The 16800-nt window shown below is 45.3% G+C and overlaps 1 protein-coding gene across 1 annotated transcript in view; it reads left to right on the top strand.

Annotated features, from left to right (window-relative positions):
• Positions 1-16800, top strand: part of ATG7 (autophagy related 7) — a 297775-nt gene that overhangs the window by 113709 nt on the left and 167266 nt on the right. The window contains exons 16-17 of the mRNA XM_040406900.1: positions 667-742; positions 2441-2521. Coding sequence (XP_040262834.1) covers positions 667-742; positions 2441-2521 — 157 coding nt within the window. The remainder of the gene's footprint in view (positions 1-666; positions 743-2440; positions 2522-16800) is intronic.

Below are 16800 nucleotides of genomic sequence, written 5' to 3'. Positions count from 1 at the left end.
ATCAGGATCCGTCTACAAATGGTTTCCGTTTGCATGCAGATTGCCAGGCAGTTCCGGCGACGAAAGTACCCTTAAGGTGGAACCTGGAGGTTTACACTTGTCAGATTATATATTTTAAGCCGGATCCTGGCATAAATAAAATATATTTTTGAATTAAATGAATTAGAAATGTTTTAAGCATAAAACCCCACTGGGTTTGCTACGGTAGCCTAGGAGCCGGCTACATAGGTGTGCCTTAATAACTAAACAACATGTATTCATCTATGTAGGGTAGTACTATACTGAATTTATTTTAATTTTTTTATTTGTCCCCCAGTGTGGAAAAATACATACTCGCCTGCTCCCCGCTGCCCTGTTCTGGCTCTCTTCACTGGTCTGCTGGTTCCTGTCTGTCAACTTCCACTAGGATGGATTCACATGCACGACTGCAGCCAATGACTTGCCTCAGTGGTGATGTCTCCCCAAGGTGCCACTTGGGAACACGTCACCTCTGAGGCCAGGCTGCAGAGGCGCACGTGACCGCACTTATCCTCCACCACTGCCATTTCAATGCTGCTCTGGTCCCTGCTGCTATCCTCCCCCAATTCTGACTATGTATGTACCCAGATCAAATATATCTTGTCATTTTAATGCACAAGTTGTCTTTTTGTTATTTCATCTTCTCAGAGGTTATGCTGTGGCAAATAGCAGTGACGATCGGATGAATGAGCCCCCAACTTCCTTGGGTCTTGTTCCACATCAGGTAATTAGTATTTTGTTTTCTGCATACACTAATTAGGCTTTAAAGGGGTTGTGTCATCTCAAACAATGGGGGAATATTGCTAGGATATGCTCCCATTGTCTCATACGTGCAGGTCCCACCTCTGGGACCCACACATATCTCACAAACGGAGCCTGGAAAGTCACGGAGGACAGACCACGCATGCGCGTCCTCCCTCCATCCATTTCTATGGGGTTGCCGAGAATAGCCGAGCACTGCCCTCTCTAAGGTAGGAACAAACACACTGCCTTCTCTGAGGTAGGAACAGGCACACTGCCTTCTCTGAGGTCGTGACAGAGGCACTGCCTTCTCTGAGGTGGTGACAGAGGCACTGCCTTCTCTGAGGTGGTGACAGAGGCACTGCCTTCTCTGAGGTGGTGACAGAGGCACTGCCTTCTCTGAGGTGGTGACGGACACACAAGGTGGTGACGGACGCACCGCCTTCTCTGAGGTGGTGACAGAGGCACTGCCTTCTCTGAGGTGGTGACGGACACACAAGGTGGTGACGGACGCACCGCCCTCTCTGAGGTGGTGACGGACACACAAGGTGGTGACGGACGCACCGCCTTCTCTGAGGTGGTGACGGACACACAAGGTGGTGACGGACGCACCGCCTTCTCTGAGGTGGTGACGGACACACAAGGTGGTGACGGACGCACCGCCTTCTCTGAGGTGGTGACGGATGCACCGCCTTCTCTGAGGTTAGGGACGGACGCACAGCGGCCTCTCTGAGGTTAGGGACAGACGCACCACCCTCTCTGAGGTGGCGAGAGCCGTGCTGATTCCAGCATTCTGTCTGTTATGTGTTTGACAGCTTTCTTGCTATTACTGTGTATAGCAGGGATCTTCTAACGCCCATAGATGTGAATGGAGTATTCTGGGAGTTGTGGTTTCAGAACACCTGGAGTTCCAGAGGTTGATGATCCCTGGTGTATATGGAGAAAGCTGTCAATCAGTGGATGGGGTATGGTTAGCTTTTCAGCTCATGACTATTGAGGACTCCTTCAATGAATAAACTTGAAATCTCAGGGAATATACAGCAAAAGCAGGCATCTACTGGACTTTGTACTGTAGTTTAATGCTGTCCTACCTGACTGTTGCATGACCTGGTGACAGATGCTGGGTCACTTTCTTGAAATAACCCAGCCATGTTGCTAAAATCTGTATTGAACAGCTCCAGAGTGAGCCCAGTGCTGGCATAGGCTCAATACAGCGCACAAGCTCAGGAGTCCTTATATTCATGATTTCTTGGCTCTCCCCACCTCCGCCACTGACTGACCGCCCTTTTACCTATAGTAATCAGCAGCAGGGAATGCTGGGAGCTTATGAACAGGATGACTCCTGAGCATGTGCGCTGTATTGAACCTATCAGCACGGGGGTCATGCTGGAGCTGTTCAATACAGATTTTAGCAAAATGTAAGTTCAAGTAAGTGACCCAGTGCTTTGCTGAAGGTATCTATGACAGGTTTATCCTGCCCTCAGATAGGGCAGCCTGACAGTAGTGACAAATTACCTTTACAATGAAATTTCAGAAGTGCATTCTGAATTTCGTACACTAGGAGGCACTATGGGTTCATTTATCTTTCTCAGTCCACTGCTCACATTCAATCTACAGGGATAATCATATCATCAGTCACATTAGGAAAATTATGTTTTTATTTCTTTCTTATTTTTTTCAGATCCGAGGATTTTTGTCAAGATTTGACAATGTTTTGCCTGTGAGCCTTGCGTTTGACAAGTGTACAGCCTGTTCTCTAAAGGTAATGTGCTGCATTTCGATTTTAACTCATGGCTTCATCATCAGTTATCTTTCTTCTCAAGTCTTTACGACCTAGGGCTCCTGCACACGAACAGCGGTCCGGACATGTCCGCTCCGTATCACGGATACAGACTTGAATTGATCCGCAAGATAGGGAGCGGAAGTGCTACGTAGCGCTTCCGTGGGATTAAGGCCCGTGCTGCCGCACAGAAAAAAAAAATAGAATATGTTTTATTTTTTTACAGTGCGGACTGAATCTTGCGGATCGCGGAACCATTCAAGTGAATGGGTCCACATCCGCAAACTGGGCATACGGCTAGGGCACACACGTTTGTATGCATGAGCCCCTACTGTTGCACTCTCAATATATCCTGGTACCTATAAAAATTTGTTGTAAATTGCAGTGTCCAAACACTGTCATCAAAAGACCCGAGGGCTGGATTAACCCCTTCAAGCGACACCCAGTTTGGACCAAATGCCGGAGCCCCATTTTTCAGATTTGACATGTGTCAGTTTATGCGGTAATAACTTTGGAACGCTTTTACTTATCCAAGCCATTCTGAGATTTTTTTTTCGTGACACATCATACTTTGTTAGTGGTAAATTTTAGTTGATACATTTTACCTTTATGCATAAAAAAATCACAAATTTACAGAAAATTCAGAGACATTCGCTATTTTCAAAATGAGAATTTCTCTGCTTTTAAGACGGATAGTGATACTTCATAAAATAGTTATTACTTTACATTCCCCATATGTCTACTTTATGTTGGCATCATTTTTTAAATGTCATTTTATTTTTTAGAAAGCTTAGGCTACTTTCACACTAGCGTTCGGGTGTCCGCTCGTGCGCACCGTTTGAAGGGGCTCACGAGCGGCCCCGAACGCATCCGTCTGGCCCCAATGCATTCTCAGTGGAGGCGGATCCACTGAGAATGCATCCGCCTGCCAGCGCTCAGCCTCCGCTCCGCTCAGTGAGCGGACACCTGAACGCTGCTTGCAGCGTTCGGGTGTCCGCCTGGCCGTGCGGAGGCGAGCGGATCCGTCCAGACTTACAATGTAAGTCAATGGGGGCGGATCCGCTTGAAGATGACACCATATGGCTCAATCTTCAAGCGGATCCGTTCCCCATTGACTTTCAATGTAAAGTCTGAACGGATCCGCTCAGACAACTTTCACACTTAGAAAATTTTCTAAGTTTTAATGCAGACGCATCCGTTCTGAACGGATGCGAACGTCTGCATTATCGGAGCGGATCCGTCTGATGAAACATCAGACGGATCCGCTCCGAACGCTAGTGTGAAAGTAGCCTTAGAAGTTTAGAAGCAACCCCACTTTTTAAAGGACTAGTTCAGTAATGGAGTCACTTTGTGGGACTTACATAATAGAAACCACCCATAAATGACCCAATTTTAGAAACCACACACCTCAAGGTATTCAAAACTGATTTTACAAACCTTAGTAACCCTTTAGGTGTTCCACAAGAATTAAAGCAAATTGGAGGAGAAATTTTCAAAATTAAATTTTTTTTGTTCAGATTTTCCATTTAAATCCAATTTTCCTGTGACACAACAAGGGTTAACAGTCAAAGAAACCTCAATATTTATTACCCTGATTCTGCAGTTTACAGAAACACCCCATATGTAATCTGCAGTATGGGCACATGGCAGGGTGCAGAGGGAAAGGAGCGCCGTATGGTTAACGGAGGGCAGATTTTGCTGGTATTGTTTTCAGGTGCCATGTCACATTTGAAGAGACCCTGAGCTACCCCTAGAAAGAAAACCCCAAAAAGTTACCCCATTTTGGAAACTACACTCCTTAAGGAATACATTTAGGGGTGAAGTGAATGCTTTGACCCAACAAGCGTTTCATAAAATTTAGAAGCACATGGCTGTAAAAATGAAAAATTAACTTTTATTTCCAGTATAAAGTTGCTTTAGCCCCAAATTTTGCATTTTCACAAGGGGTAACAGGAGAAAATGCACCCCACAATTTGTTATGCATTATTTCCAGAATACGGGCACACCCTATATGTGGTCATAAACAGCGGTTTGGGGACGCGGCATCTGGATTTTCTAACATGTAATTTGCTGAAATTAGTTTAGGGCTCATAACATTTTTATTTTTTCACCAATGTAGCTGTGTGAGGGCTTGTTTTTTTGCAGGATGTGCTGTAGTTTTTATTGTTATCCTTTTTGTTTACATAGGTCTTTCTGATTACTTTTTATACCATTTTTTGTGGAGGTGAAGTGGGCAAAAATTTAAATTCTGTCAGTTTTTTATTTTTTATTTTTTATGGGGTTCCTTTTGTGGTGAATATTGTATGATTATTTTATTCTGTGGGTTGATACGGTTATGGCGATACCAAATGTATATAATTTCTTTTATGTTTTACTACTTTTTCATCATAAAATCCTTTTTGTGTTAAAGGGTTTCTACCACCAGAAATACTGTTAAGTAGCTGACTGATATAGCGATGCGCTAATGTCCGCACTACATAACAGTATGTTTGTTTTTTACCTTTCTCCTTGCAGCCGTTTTGGTAAAAAAAGCACTTTTATAATATGCTAATGAGCCTCTACGTGCTATGTGGGCGTAAAATCAGCACCTAGAGGCTCCGTCCACTCACCCTTTATCCCGCCCAGGTCCTCTATTCTGCCCGCCCCGCTCCTCTTGATTGATGACACGGTCCGCCTCATCGCTGCCGAAATCCCGGGCCTGCGCCGTTCACTTCTGTATTTTTTTTCACTGCGCAGGATTAGTAATATGATACTTTGATAGATCAGGTCGTTACGGACACGGCGATACCAATTATGTGTATTTTTTTTTCCATTTATTTATTTCATTTTTTTATGACCTAAATGAACTGATGAAAAAAGGCAATTTTTATTTTAAAAAAAATTATTATTTTTTTACCTTTTTTTTATTTTATTTATTTTTTATTTTTTTTATTTATTTATTTATCAAGACCCATCTGGATCTTGAAGATCCAGTGGGCCTGACCACTATACAGTGAATTGCAATAGTCATCTATTGCAATGCACTGTATAGTCAGTGCTACACTTACACTAAGGCTGATCAGACCCTCAGGGTCTGATCAGCCTTAGGCTACTTTCACACTAGCGTTCGGGTGTCCGCTTGTGAGCTCCGTTTGAAGGGGCTCACAAGCAGCCCCGAACGCATCCGTCCAGCCCTAATGCATTCTGAGTGGACGCGGATCCGCTCAGAATGCATCAGTATGGCTCAGTTTCGCCTCCGTTCCGCTCAGCAGGCGGACCCCTGAATGCTGCTTGCAGCGTTCGGGTGTCCGCCTGGCCATGCGGAGGCAAGCGGAGCCGTCCAGACTTACAATGTAAGTCAATGGGGACGGATCCGTTTAAAGTTGACACAGTATGGCTCAATTTTCAAACGGATCCGTCCCCCATTGACTTTCAATGTAAAGTCTGGACGGATCCGTCTGAAGCTACTTTCACACTTAGAATTTTTTCTACAATATAATGCAGACGGATCCGTTCTGAACGGATCCCAAGTCTGCATTATATGAGCGGATCCGTCTGAGCAGACATCAGTGGGACCCGCTCTGAACGCTAGTGTGAAAGTAGCCTAAGATGCAAGGCGTCTGGTTGCCACGGTAACCATCGGGCCGCTGCCATCACAGCAGCAGCGGCCCGATGGAAGAGAGAGGGAGCTCCCTCCCTCTCAACCCCATTGATGCTGTGGGCAGCTACTAACCGCGGCATCTATGCGGTTAGACGGCTGAGATGGGTGCCAGCACCGATTTCGGGCCGTTGCAGCAGAGTTTCAGCTGTAAGTTAACACTCTCTGCTGATGGCAGCGGCTCCGTTCCTGATCCGCTGCCATCACAGTGAAACTTGCTACATGGGGTAATGGGGCCATCTGGAGGCATATGGGGGGCATTATCAGAGGCACTGGGGGACCACAGACATGATTTGGGGCACTGGGGCACACAATGGGTCTTACCCGATTTTAGGCTCCGATCTCCAGAGTGGAGATCGCAGCCTGAAACCGTCATTTTTTACAGTGCTGCGCTCCGATTGGTTAGTCTGGAGAGACTAACCAATCAGAGTGCTTGCCGGCAAGGCACCACTCTGATTGGTCCCTTGCCGGCTTCCCCGGTGTCTCTGCTCTCGGGGAGAGAGTAGAGACTCCGGGGCTGTGACACTTTATAGTGTCACAGCCCCGGTAAGCAGTTTGGATGTCACTGTACGTCCAAATGCAGTAAGTCACTTGCAATTTGGACGTACAGTAAGGTCCAAATGCGTGAAGGGGTTAAAGGGATTGTCTAGGGTAAGAAAAGAATGGCTGTTATCTTCCAAAAAAGTGCCACACCTGTCTAGAGGTTGCATGTGGTATTGCATCTCATCCGTATTTCCTTCAAAATATCTGAACTGCTATACCAGAGACAACATGTAGACAGTGGTGGCACTGTTATTTGAAGAAAGCGGATGCATTTGTTTTTTTTTTAATCCTGGACAACCCCTTTTAGCATCACAGTTTTATTTAAACATACCATTGTAAGCGCTAGTCTATTTTTTGCAAGGTCCGTCATCTATTAAGGGGTGCATTTACCCAACCGTATTTATGGTTCGCGTCCGATCTGCATTCCTTGTGCATTACTTGCCAACCTATTAATTTCTATGGAGCCGCAAAAAAATGCGGACAGAACACGGATGTCCACTGGGCAGCACGGTGGCTCAGTGGTTAGCACTGGCGCCTTGCAGCGCTGGGGTCCTAGGTTCGAATCCGACCAAGGACAACATCTGCATGGGCTTTGTATGCTTTCCCTGGGTTTCCTCCCACACTCCAAAGACATACTGATAGGGAAACATAGATTCTGAGCCCCATTGGGGACAGTGGATGATGATATCTGTAAAGCGCTGCGCTATATAAGTGAGCAAATTTATTAATTAACCATGTGCTGTCCACATTCGTGCGGCCGAGAAGCAGATTTTAGAACATGTTCAATTCTTCTCCGTTTTGTGGACAAGAATAGGTATTTTGTCAATGGGGCCTGCAAAAACAGTGGAATGCTGTGGACCGCAAACCAAATAGGATTGTGTGAAAGAATCAACGTGAAAGACCTCAGTCACGATGTACCTTACGGATATATTACCCTTTTCAGTCTCCTGCAATCCAACCTTAGATATTTTAGACAACCGTTGATTGGACTTTGGTGGTCTCAGCTGCAGTGGCGAGCAGTTCTGGACTGTGCTGTCAAACTGTATCTTGAGGTCCTTTACACGGGACAGTTCAGCAGAGGATTTGTCGTGAAGGAAGCGTTTCCTTCCTGACACGCACCAGCTCATCGGTGAAGAAGACCGCTGCTATTGCATTCAGCGATCTCCTCCACAGTATGGGGAGGAACGGTCACTATAGACAGCACAATAATTTAGGTGTATGCACAACCGAGCATATTAACCGATGCACATGAGCAGCTTGCACCTTAACACCGTAATCGGTGGCACCTTTACACCGCTAAAAAAAATCACTAATGAGCTTTCCTATGAATCTGGCGGATTCTCGGCCTGTGTAAAGGGACCTTTAGTGTGTCAAGGTGATCAGATAACACATTTAAAGCGACCCTCCGGCTCAAGAAAGATAAATTCCATTTGAGCTAGGGAAGGAGACTGGTGCCTTTCTTTTCATCTTTTCCGTTTGTAGATCCACCAGTTACCAGACTCTTCTCGTGCCATACAAGATGGCCGCATCGCTTCTCAGACTACCTGATGCCCACTGTGAATTTGGTGGCCCAGGACACTTCCTGCTTCCCTTGGGTGACCAGTCCACTCCAAGAGCAGGGCTGGACACGCAGGTTGTGCCTTGGACTACTGATGCTCCCTATAGAATACCAATGCTTGGTCAAATTTTAAGTACTCTGTATCATACATTCCTCTATTATACCTCCTGGAAATGTAAGAATAATTTCACAAAGGAGCTATTGCATTGCCAATGGTAGATTTCGCTACACGCTGGCACAGTGCATTCAGGAACACTCTCCATTGAATGGTAATGTCCAGTTGGCAGTGTACTGTACATTTCCAGGAGGAATAATATAGTAATAGCACAATGCAGAGCTCTAAGAAAAGATGTGGCAGCATTGTTATTTTTATGGGGGAATACATGAATTTGCTAGATAAGGCATGATAGTAGAACTGACCGATCCTCCTTAAAAGTGTTTTCTGTGACTTAAATACTGATGACCTATTCTCTGCTTAGGTCATCGGTATCTTATCGGGTGTGGGTCCAATACCCGGGACCCCCGCTAGTCAGCTGTTTGAGAAGGCACCGGCACCTGCGAGTGTTGAGGCCTTCTCTGTCCTCCACAGCGTCGTACATTGTATAGCGGCTGCGCTTGGTATCATAGCTCACCCCTCTTAATTTCTGAGGCTGAGCTGTGCCCAGGCCATGTGACCGATGAATGTGATGTCACTTGGCCTAGGGAACGCTGAGAGAAGGCCGGTGCGCTACTGTGAGCGCCGGTGCCTTCTCAAACAGCTGATCAGAGGGGGTGCTGGGTGTCGGACCCCTACAGATACTGATGACCTATCCGGAGAATAGGTCATTAGTGTTTTAAGTCTTGGAAAAAACCTTTAAAGGGAACCTGTCACCAGGATTTTGTGTATAGAGCTGAGGACATGGGCTGCTAGATGGCCGCTAGCAGATCCGCAATACCCAGTCCCCATAGCTCTGTGTGCTTTTATTGTGTAAAGAAAACGATTTGATCCATATGCAAATTAACCTGAGATGAGTCCTGTATGTGAGATGAGTCAGGGACAGGACTCCTCTCAGGTTAATTAGCATATGTATCAAATCGTTTTTTTTTACACAATAAAAGCACACAGAGCTATGGGGACTGGGTATTGCGGATGTGCTAGCGGCCATCTAGAAACTGTGCCTGCACCGCGAGCCGGTCTGAAACAAATGCAGTCACCGGGAGCAGGCAGTTCCGAGAACAGCCACCGGGGGCCTTCAAACTGTTCTCGGAACTGCCTGCTCCCGCTGACCACATTTGTTTCAGACTGGCTCGCGGCGCAGGCACAGGTAAGGGCTTACCTCTGCCTCGCCGAACTTGGATTTAAGATGGCAGCCCGCATGTGTTCACGGGCAAATTTGCCATCGCTGCCTGTCACCTCTCATAAGACATGTTTGTTGTAGTAACAGTTCTGGAGCCTCTGTTGTACCATTAAAGGGCATCTGTCAGTAGATTTGTACCTATGACACTGGCTGACCTGTTACATGTGCACTTGGCAGCTGAAGACATTTCTGTTGGTCCCATGTTCATATACGTGCCCACAAAGCTGAGAAAAATGATGTTTTAATATATGCAAATAAGCCTCTAGGAGCAATGGGGGCGTTACCATTACACCTAGAGACTCAGCTCTCTCTGCACCTGCCGCTCCCGCTTCACTTTGATTGACAGGGCCAGGCACCACTCCTTACCCTGTCAATAAAAGTGAAGAGGGAGCGGCAGTTGCAGAGAGAGCTGAGTCTCTAGGTGTAATGGCAATGCCCCCGTTGCTCCTAGAGGCTCATTTGCATATATTCAAACTTTATTTTTCTCAGCAATTCAGGCACATATGAACATGGAACCAACACAGACGTCTTCATCTGCCAAGTGCACATGTAACAGGTCAGCCAGTGTCATAGGGACAAATCTGCCGACAGATGGCCTTTAATTTATTATTCCTGCTAGAAGTTATAAACAAATTACTGGCCATTTACAGCGTTGGTCTCGATGGGGGTTACCAGTTGGAGGGTGTCCGTGCAGAGTCTGACACTATCCAATCAGTGCTGCCAGTGTCAGTTTGGGCAGGGACACCCCCCCCAGCTGGTAACACCCAGTTGGAAATTCTTTCATAAACCTCTAGCAGGAATAATGGAGGAATGGCCCAACCTAGAGCTACATGAACCGATGCTCTGGAATTGTCGTTACTTGGGGAATGCAACTAGTCACTTAAAACCAGACATGTCGAGAAGGGCGACAGGTTTCCCCGCCATTGTAGCTGATTGTGATCAACTCATTGTCGAGAGACCCTTCTAAGAAATCTGGAGGGCCCCTTTATAAAAAAAAAAGTCTGAAAAGTCGTTTTAGAAGATGTTCTGGACAACAACAAAGCTGTCCTTTGTGATGATAGATTGCTGCTACTGAGTCGTGCCAGGAAATCTGTCCTGTGGGCTGAGGAAGACATTTTCCTATAAAAAACCTTACCCTACACATGTTTCTTTTTGTAGCCAGATGTGTCTTTTATCTCCCTGCTCCGCGCTTGCCAAATTCCCCACTGACTTTCTCCACTGGTTGGAGCTATTTGAATATTTGAAGGAAATTGGATTGTGAGTGCAGACAGGGGATTTCTGCAAGACCTAGGTTAAAGGGTTTGACGTTTGCTCGTTTGGCCACTTTGTGTCTAAAACATTAGAATAATGTACATTCATCCGCATTCCTGCAGCACTGTAATGATATCTGCTAGTGCGACCATAGAGGACCTGTCCCACTTAAAGGGAATGTGTCTCTAAAAAAAAAAATCTGCCAGTTAAAACCAATAAGTGACACATCTTTATTTTTTTTCTAAACTGTTTTTATTTTATGATTGTTTCTGTCTGTATTTCCTGAGCGCGATTATAGGGGAGGACATCTTGCCCGAGCTGTTGTTAACAGCATTAAGAGAGATGCTTTCCAGCAGCCACCATGGGCCATAGGCACAATGGGCAGGAGCTGACCTTATTCACTTCTATGGGTTTTCTATGCATGCTCTGTGACCTTTAGTAGATGGAAATGGTGGATCCTGTGTTATCTATACAGAGGGGATATCAGTCATTCTAAACCTGCCTGTAATGATAAGCAGAAAACTGCAGTAAAGTGAGTTGTACAGACCAAGAAGTGGCCAAAAACTGCAGGGTTTAATGATCTTTTTTTACTTTATAATATAGATATTGACACGGAAAATAAACATAAATTCTTTATCCCCTTCCCACCCTCCTCCGTATATGTATGGCAAAAGTTGGGTCTTTAAAGTTGGCGTCCACTGCGCCAACATCAGACACCCTGGGCTAATGTGTGTGATCAGCGATAACACCGATCACAGACATTTAACCCCAGCATTAGAGGCGGTTTTACCCAGTTGCGCTGGTCTCCTGTTTCCAGTCTCATTAGCCTCAGTCTCCTGTTTCCAGCCTCCCAAAACATCATAAGCAATGTTAAATGCTGCCATTAGAAAGTATAACTTGTCCCGTAAAAGCAAGCCCTCATATGTTAAAGGCAAGGAGTTAAAAAGTGAAAATGGAAACATGAAAAATCTCAGGTAAGGTGTTTGCCATATCAAGGCTTTGAGAAAATGTCTTTGGCCATGGGCCGACTGCTCTCCCGCCAGTGGCTCTTTATAACTTTGGCGGAACCACCACCGGTTTAGGGCTTTATTAAAACCGGAGTCTAAAACGCTGGTCCTATTAAATGTGTCCCATAATTAAAAAAATAGGTCATTTTTCGAAAGAGGTATTTCATTTTAAACATTGTTACCAGTGGACTTGGTTGCTAGAAATAAAGGGCTATTGGGCATTACACACACTTCAAATTGTCTCCATTGTCTCAAATGACTGGAATGGTGCAGAGATGCAGTTTTCTGCACAAGGACAGGAGCAGAGCAAGTTTTAAAGTGTCCTCAAAGCTATTATTCCCCTTAGGGTCCATTCACACGTCCGTATGTGTTTTGCGGATCCGCAAATTGTGGATCCGCAAAACACGGACACCGGCAATGTGCGTTCCGCATTTTGCGGACTGCACATCGCCGGCGCTCTCATAGAAAATGCCTTTTCTTGTTCGCAAATGCGGATGCGGACAGCACATTCCGGCCCCATTGAAAATGAATGGGTCCACACCTGTTCCGCAAAATTGCAGAACGGATGCGGACCCATTTTGCGGACGTGTGAATGGACCCTCATCAGTGATGGTACCTGTCATTAGACTTCCACCATTCAGAAAGTGAAACTATATCCTTTTCCCATAATATCTTGGCTTATCACCCCATGCCTATCCAGCTTCACAACAAAGTCTGGTGGCTTTGAACACCATCTGTAGAAACTTCTGTGTCAGGTTTCTCAGGTCATTAGTTCAAATCCAGATTGGCAATATATAGGATGGAGCAGGGACAAGGAGGCTTCGCATGGCCCAGTATAGACTATTCTTGTTTGTCTCTTCCAGTCCTATTCATCCTCTTTATTTCTTCTTGGTTGTTAGGAGTATTCTACAATACATTCAAAATCTTTACTTTAAAGCGGTTGTCCGGTTTCTTAATGACATTTTGGAATCTGCCCAGAGTACCCCAAATACTGCATATTTTTGCCTTATATGCCTGTTTTTTATATCAGCACTTTCCTTCCCCTGTTTTCTGCATCCTGGCAGGATGTTTACATGCAGAACTTCCTGTTTTGATCAGCCTTCTGTTCTATCTGCAGTAGTCACACCCTCTGCACCTCCCTCTCTGTTAGCTACGTGGAGCAAGCCTTGTGAAACATTACAGATCAAAGCATACTGGGTTTCGTAAAAAAAAAAAAATAACTGCAGGAAGCTGATAAAAACAGGAAGTTGTGGTTGTAAATATCCTGCCAGGATGCAGTGATGACTGAAGGGGAAGGAAAGTAACAGGAAGTTGTGTCTGTAAACATCCTGCCAGGATGCAGTGATGATGACTGAAGGGGAAGGAAAGTAACAGGAAGTTGTGGCTGTAAACATCCTGCCAGGATGCAGTGATGATGACTGAAGGGGAAGGAAAGTAACAGGAAGTTGTGGTTGTAAACATCCTGCCAGGATGCAGTGATGATTACAGAAGGGGAAGGAAATTGCTGCTAGAAGATCCGCCAAATTTAGTAAGAGGCATGTGCCTAATGAATTCATAAATTAGACACCTCTCACTCCAGTGCACAGGGGATCAGAACTGGCATATGAAACACTAGTCTTCATAAATTCTCCAATAGAATTTGAATGACAGAACACCGTGACCCCACAGGGCCAGATGTAAATATCTGTATGCCTCTATGAAATGAGTATGGACCTGTACATTTCTATGGGTGCTGAACTACACCTCCAAACCCTCAGAGCTTGCACTGAGCCATAGTATGACTGTGTACTTAACCCCATACTAGATAATTGCTAGAATGTATTGATGTGCTCCTATTTGTGGTGTCTCTTTTGAATAATGAGGGAGTTTACAGGATTATGGAATTACTGGAGTTTCCTTTCAAATACATGGCATTAGGAATGAAGTATTTGGAAATGACTAAATTATCTAACATATGTTTCCAGGAACAACTGGCTTTTAATCTACCACAAATATCCGATTTCCTTGTTTGCTAAAAAGATTGTGCTTGCTGCTGTCACATTGCTGTTAAAGACGACCTGTTAATCTATCTGTGTTTGTACAGTAGCGAAATAAAATTGTGTAACTATCAGCCTGGATCGGCCTCCATTACTTGTTGGCAGGGCAGTGTTAACACATAGGTGGGCAAAGGTTACATGAGTGGACGCCCTCTTGAACATTGTTATCTTACAATATCTACACACATGCTGTTCTATAGGAGAATTTAAGACACGTTGACTGGGACGATATGGACTTGCATGCGATATCATCTCTTATTAGTTAACAACCCTTCCTTTTCTTCTCTATTGTGGACAGACTGCCATGATGACTTCTTCCAGTGCCCCAGATTGCAACAGTTTCGATAGTGACCTAACCAGTATTAGTCCCCATAATAACCAAAGTGTTAAAGAAAAGAAGGGAAATTCTGTAGCATGTGCAGCATATATTTTCACGTTAAGCCATCCCTGTAACCCCACAGAATCACGAATGATGAGCTCAGTAATGATACTTCCTTAGTGCCCCCTAAAGATTACTCCTAAGTCCCCACTCACAGTAGTGCCCTCCATACGGTAAAGATGTCTACTTAAAAAGCTTTCCCCAGAAACAGTGCCGCTAGTAAAGCTTCCTTTGTGCCCATCATACGGTAATAAGCCCAATTTTGTGGCACTCACTCAGTATAAGACTCCTTATGTGCTCCTCACACATTATAAGGCTCCCTGTGTGTCCCTCGCACACTATAAGGCCCCTATGTGTCCCTCGCACACTATAAGGCCCCTATGTGTCCCTCGCACACTATAAGGCCCCTATGTGTCCCTCGCACACTATAAGGCCCCTATGTGTCCCTCGCACACTATAAGGCCCCTATGTGTCCCTCGCACACGATAAGGCCCCTATGTGTCCCTCGCACACGATAAGGCCCCTTATGTGTCCCTCGCACACGATAAGGCCCCTTATGTGTCCCTCGCACACGATAAGGCCCCTTATGTGTCCCTCGCACACTATAAGGCCCCTTATGTGTCCCTCGCACACTATAAGGCCCCTATGTGTCCCTCGCACACTATAAGGCCCCTATGTGTCCCTCGCACACTATAAGGCCCCTATGTGTCCCTCGCACACTATAAGGCCCCTATGTGTCCCTCGCACACTATAAGGCCCCTATGTGTCCCTCGCACACTATAAGGCCCCTATGTGTCCCTCGCACACTAAGGCCCCTTAGGTGTCCGTTGCACATTATGAGGCCCTTTATGTGTCCCTCACACAGTAAAATTCTACCTTATGTGGCTCCCACACAGTATCCTGTCCCTTGAGAATGAATGCCTGAGAATGAATACTCACCTAGCCCACCTACCCATGTACCCCATAACGGATAGTTCAAATATGCTCCGGTCTTTCCAGTAGTTGGGCATACCAGTCACTATGACATAACTGCATCTTCTCTGCCTATGCCAAGTCGCAGGTTGAATGTTTGAGCAGAACTAAAAATGTACTATTTACCCTGCGGTTAAAGTGGCCTTGCTTGTTTGAACTGCTTTTGTAGCATGCTAACAATTTGTTCCCATCAAACCCTTTATTAAAGGGCATCTGTCAGCGGATTTGTACCTATGAAACTGGCTGAACTGTCGCATGTGAATGTATCGGCATCTATTACACATCTTTTCCTCAGCAATGCGGGCACATATGAACACGGGACCAGCACAGATGCCTTCAGCTGCCAAGTGCACATGAAACAGGTCAGCCAGTGTCATAGGGACAAATCTGCTGACAGATGTCCTTTTAAATTTTTATGTGCTGCTTGTGCAAATGTGAAAGGTTATGACATTAGCTTTATATCTAGTACGAGGAAACCAACGTCAAATATTTGTTTATTTCCAAGAATTTTCCAGTCCAGGAGTTTATACCATTACTAGTTTTGTGAAGGATCTCTGGATCATGTGGAGAGGTAGCACATTTTTTATGAATAGTTTTTCCTTTTTAATTCAAGCACGTACGCACTTTATCCCTATTATGAGGGTCCTCAAATCAATGTAATGTTTAGCAAATAGATCAGTATAGTAGAATGACATTAGCTACGAAAGGGGTGTATGAGATCGGGGCTAAGGGACATAGCTAGTTTTTCGTAGGCACTTTTTTATAATTCATTAAATTATTTTATAAATATACATATATACACATATGCATTTTTCTTTTGATGATGGCATTATGGGATGTTTCTTCTTGTTTTTTGATGACTGTAGTACTGTATGTGATCCTTAGGGCTTGGCTGGTGAGATCGGATTGAATATATGGGGTCAAGTGATTATGTACCTGAGGATCGTGTAATAGGGACTGTAGGACCTTCCGGGATGGTCGCATGATGTTGACGTCATGATCGTCTGGCAGCTGATGATCACATGGTCTTTTCATGATTGCATAAAGTCCTAGGATGCATGATTTATGAATGGGGACTGAAGGACCTTTGAGGTGATCATGTGACGGTGTCGTCGGGATCAGGTGACCATCTCGCGATCACGTGGTTGGGGGTGACGCGGCCGGCGCATGCGCTGTGTGGCTGCTTTCCGGACGTGCTCCTATTAGGTCGCTTGTTTGGGCGACGGGGAGGCGCTGAAGGAACTAGTCACGCATCATGGGCGGGACCGCACCAGATCGTCCCCCGATGCAGGTAATGATTGATCCCTCCTCTTTCCTCTATATATGCCCAACTTGTCTTAGTGTTGAATGTACCTCCTGACGAAGCCTACGTGGCGAAACACGTGTCGAGGTTGAGGCACTTGGGGATCCATTGACATCAATGAGCAGCAGCAACATGGGTATGTAATGCGAGACTCTGTGTGGGTTGGACTTGCGGCATCAGTTATTATTCAGCAGTTATTAGTCACCAGCTACATTCTTATACAGCCGCAGTCTCACCA

Source organism: Bufo bufo, chromosome 9, assembly GCF_905171765.1.
Source record: "Bufo bufo chromosome 9, aBufBuf1.1, whole genome shotgun sequence".
NCBI classification, from domain to species: Eukaryota; Metazoa; Chordata; class Amphibia; order Anura; family Bufonidae; genus Bufo; species Bufo bufo.
Note: the sequence above shows the minus strand (reverse complement) of the source record. Positions and strands in the feature narration are given on the sequence as shown.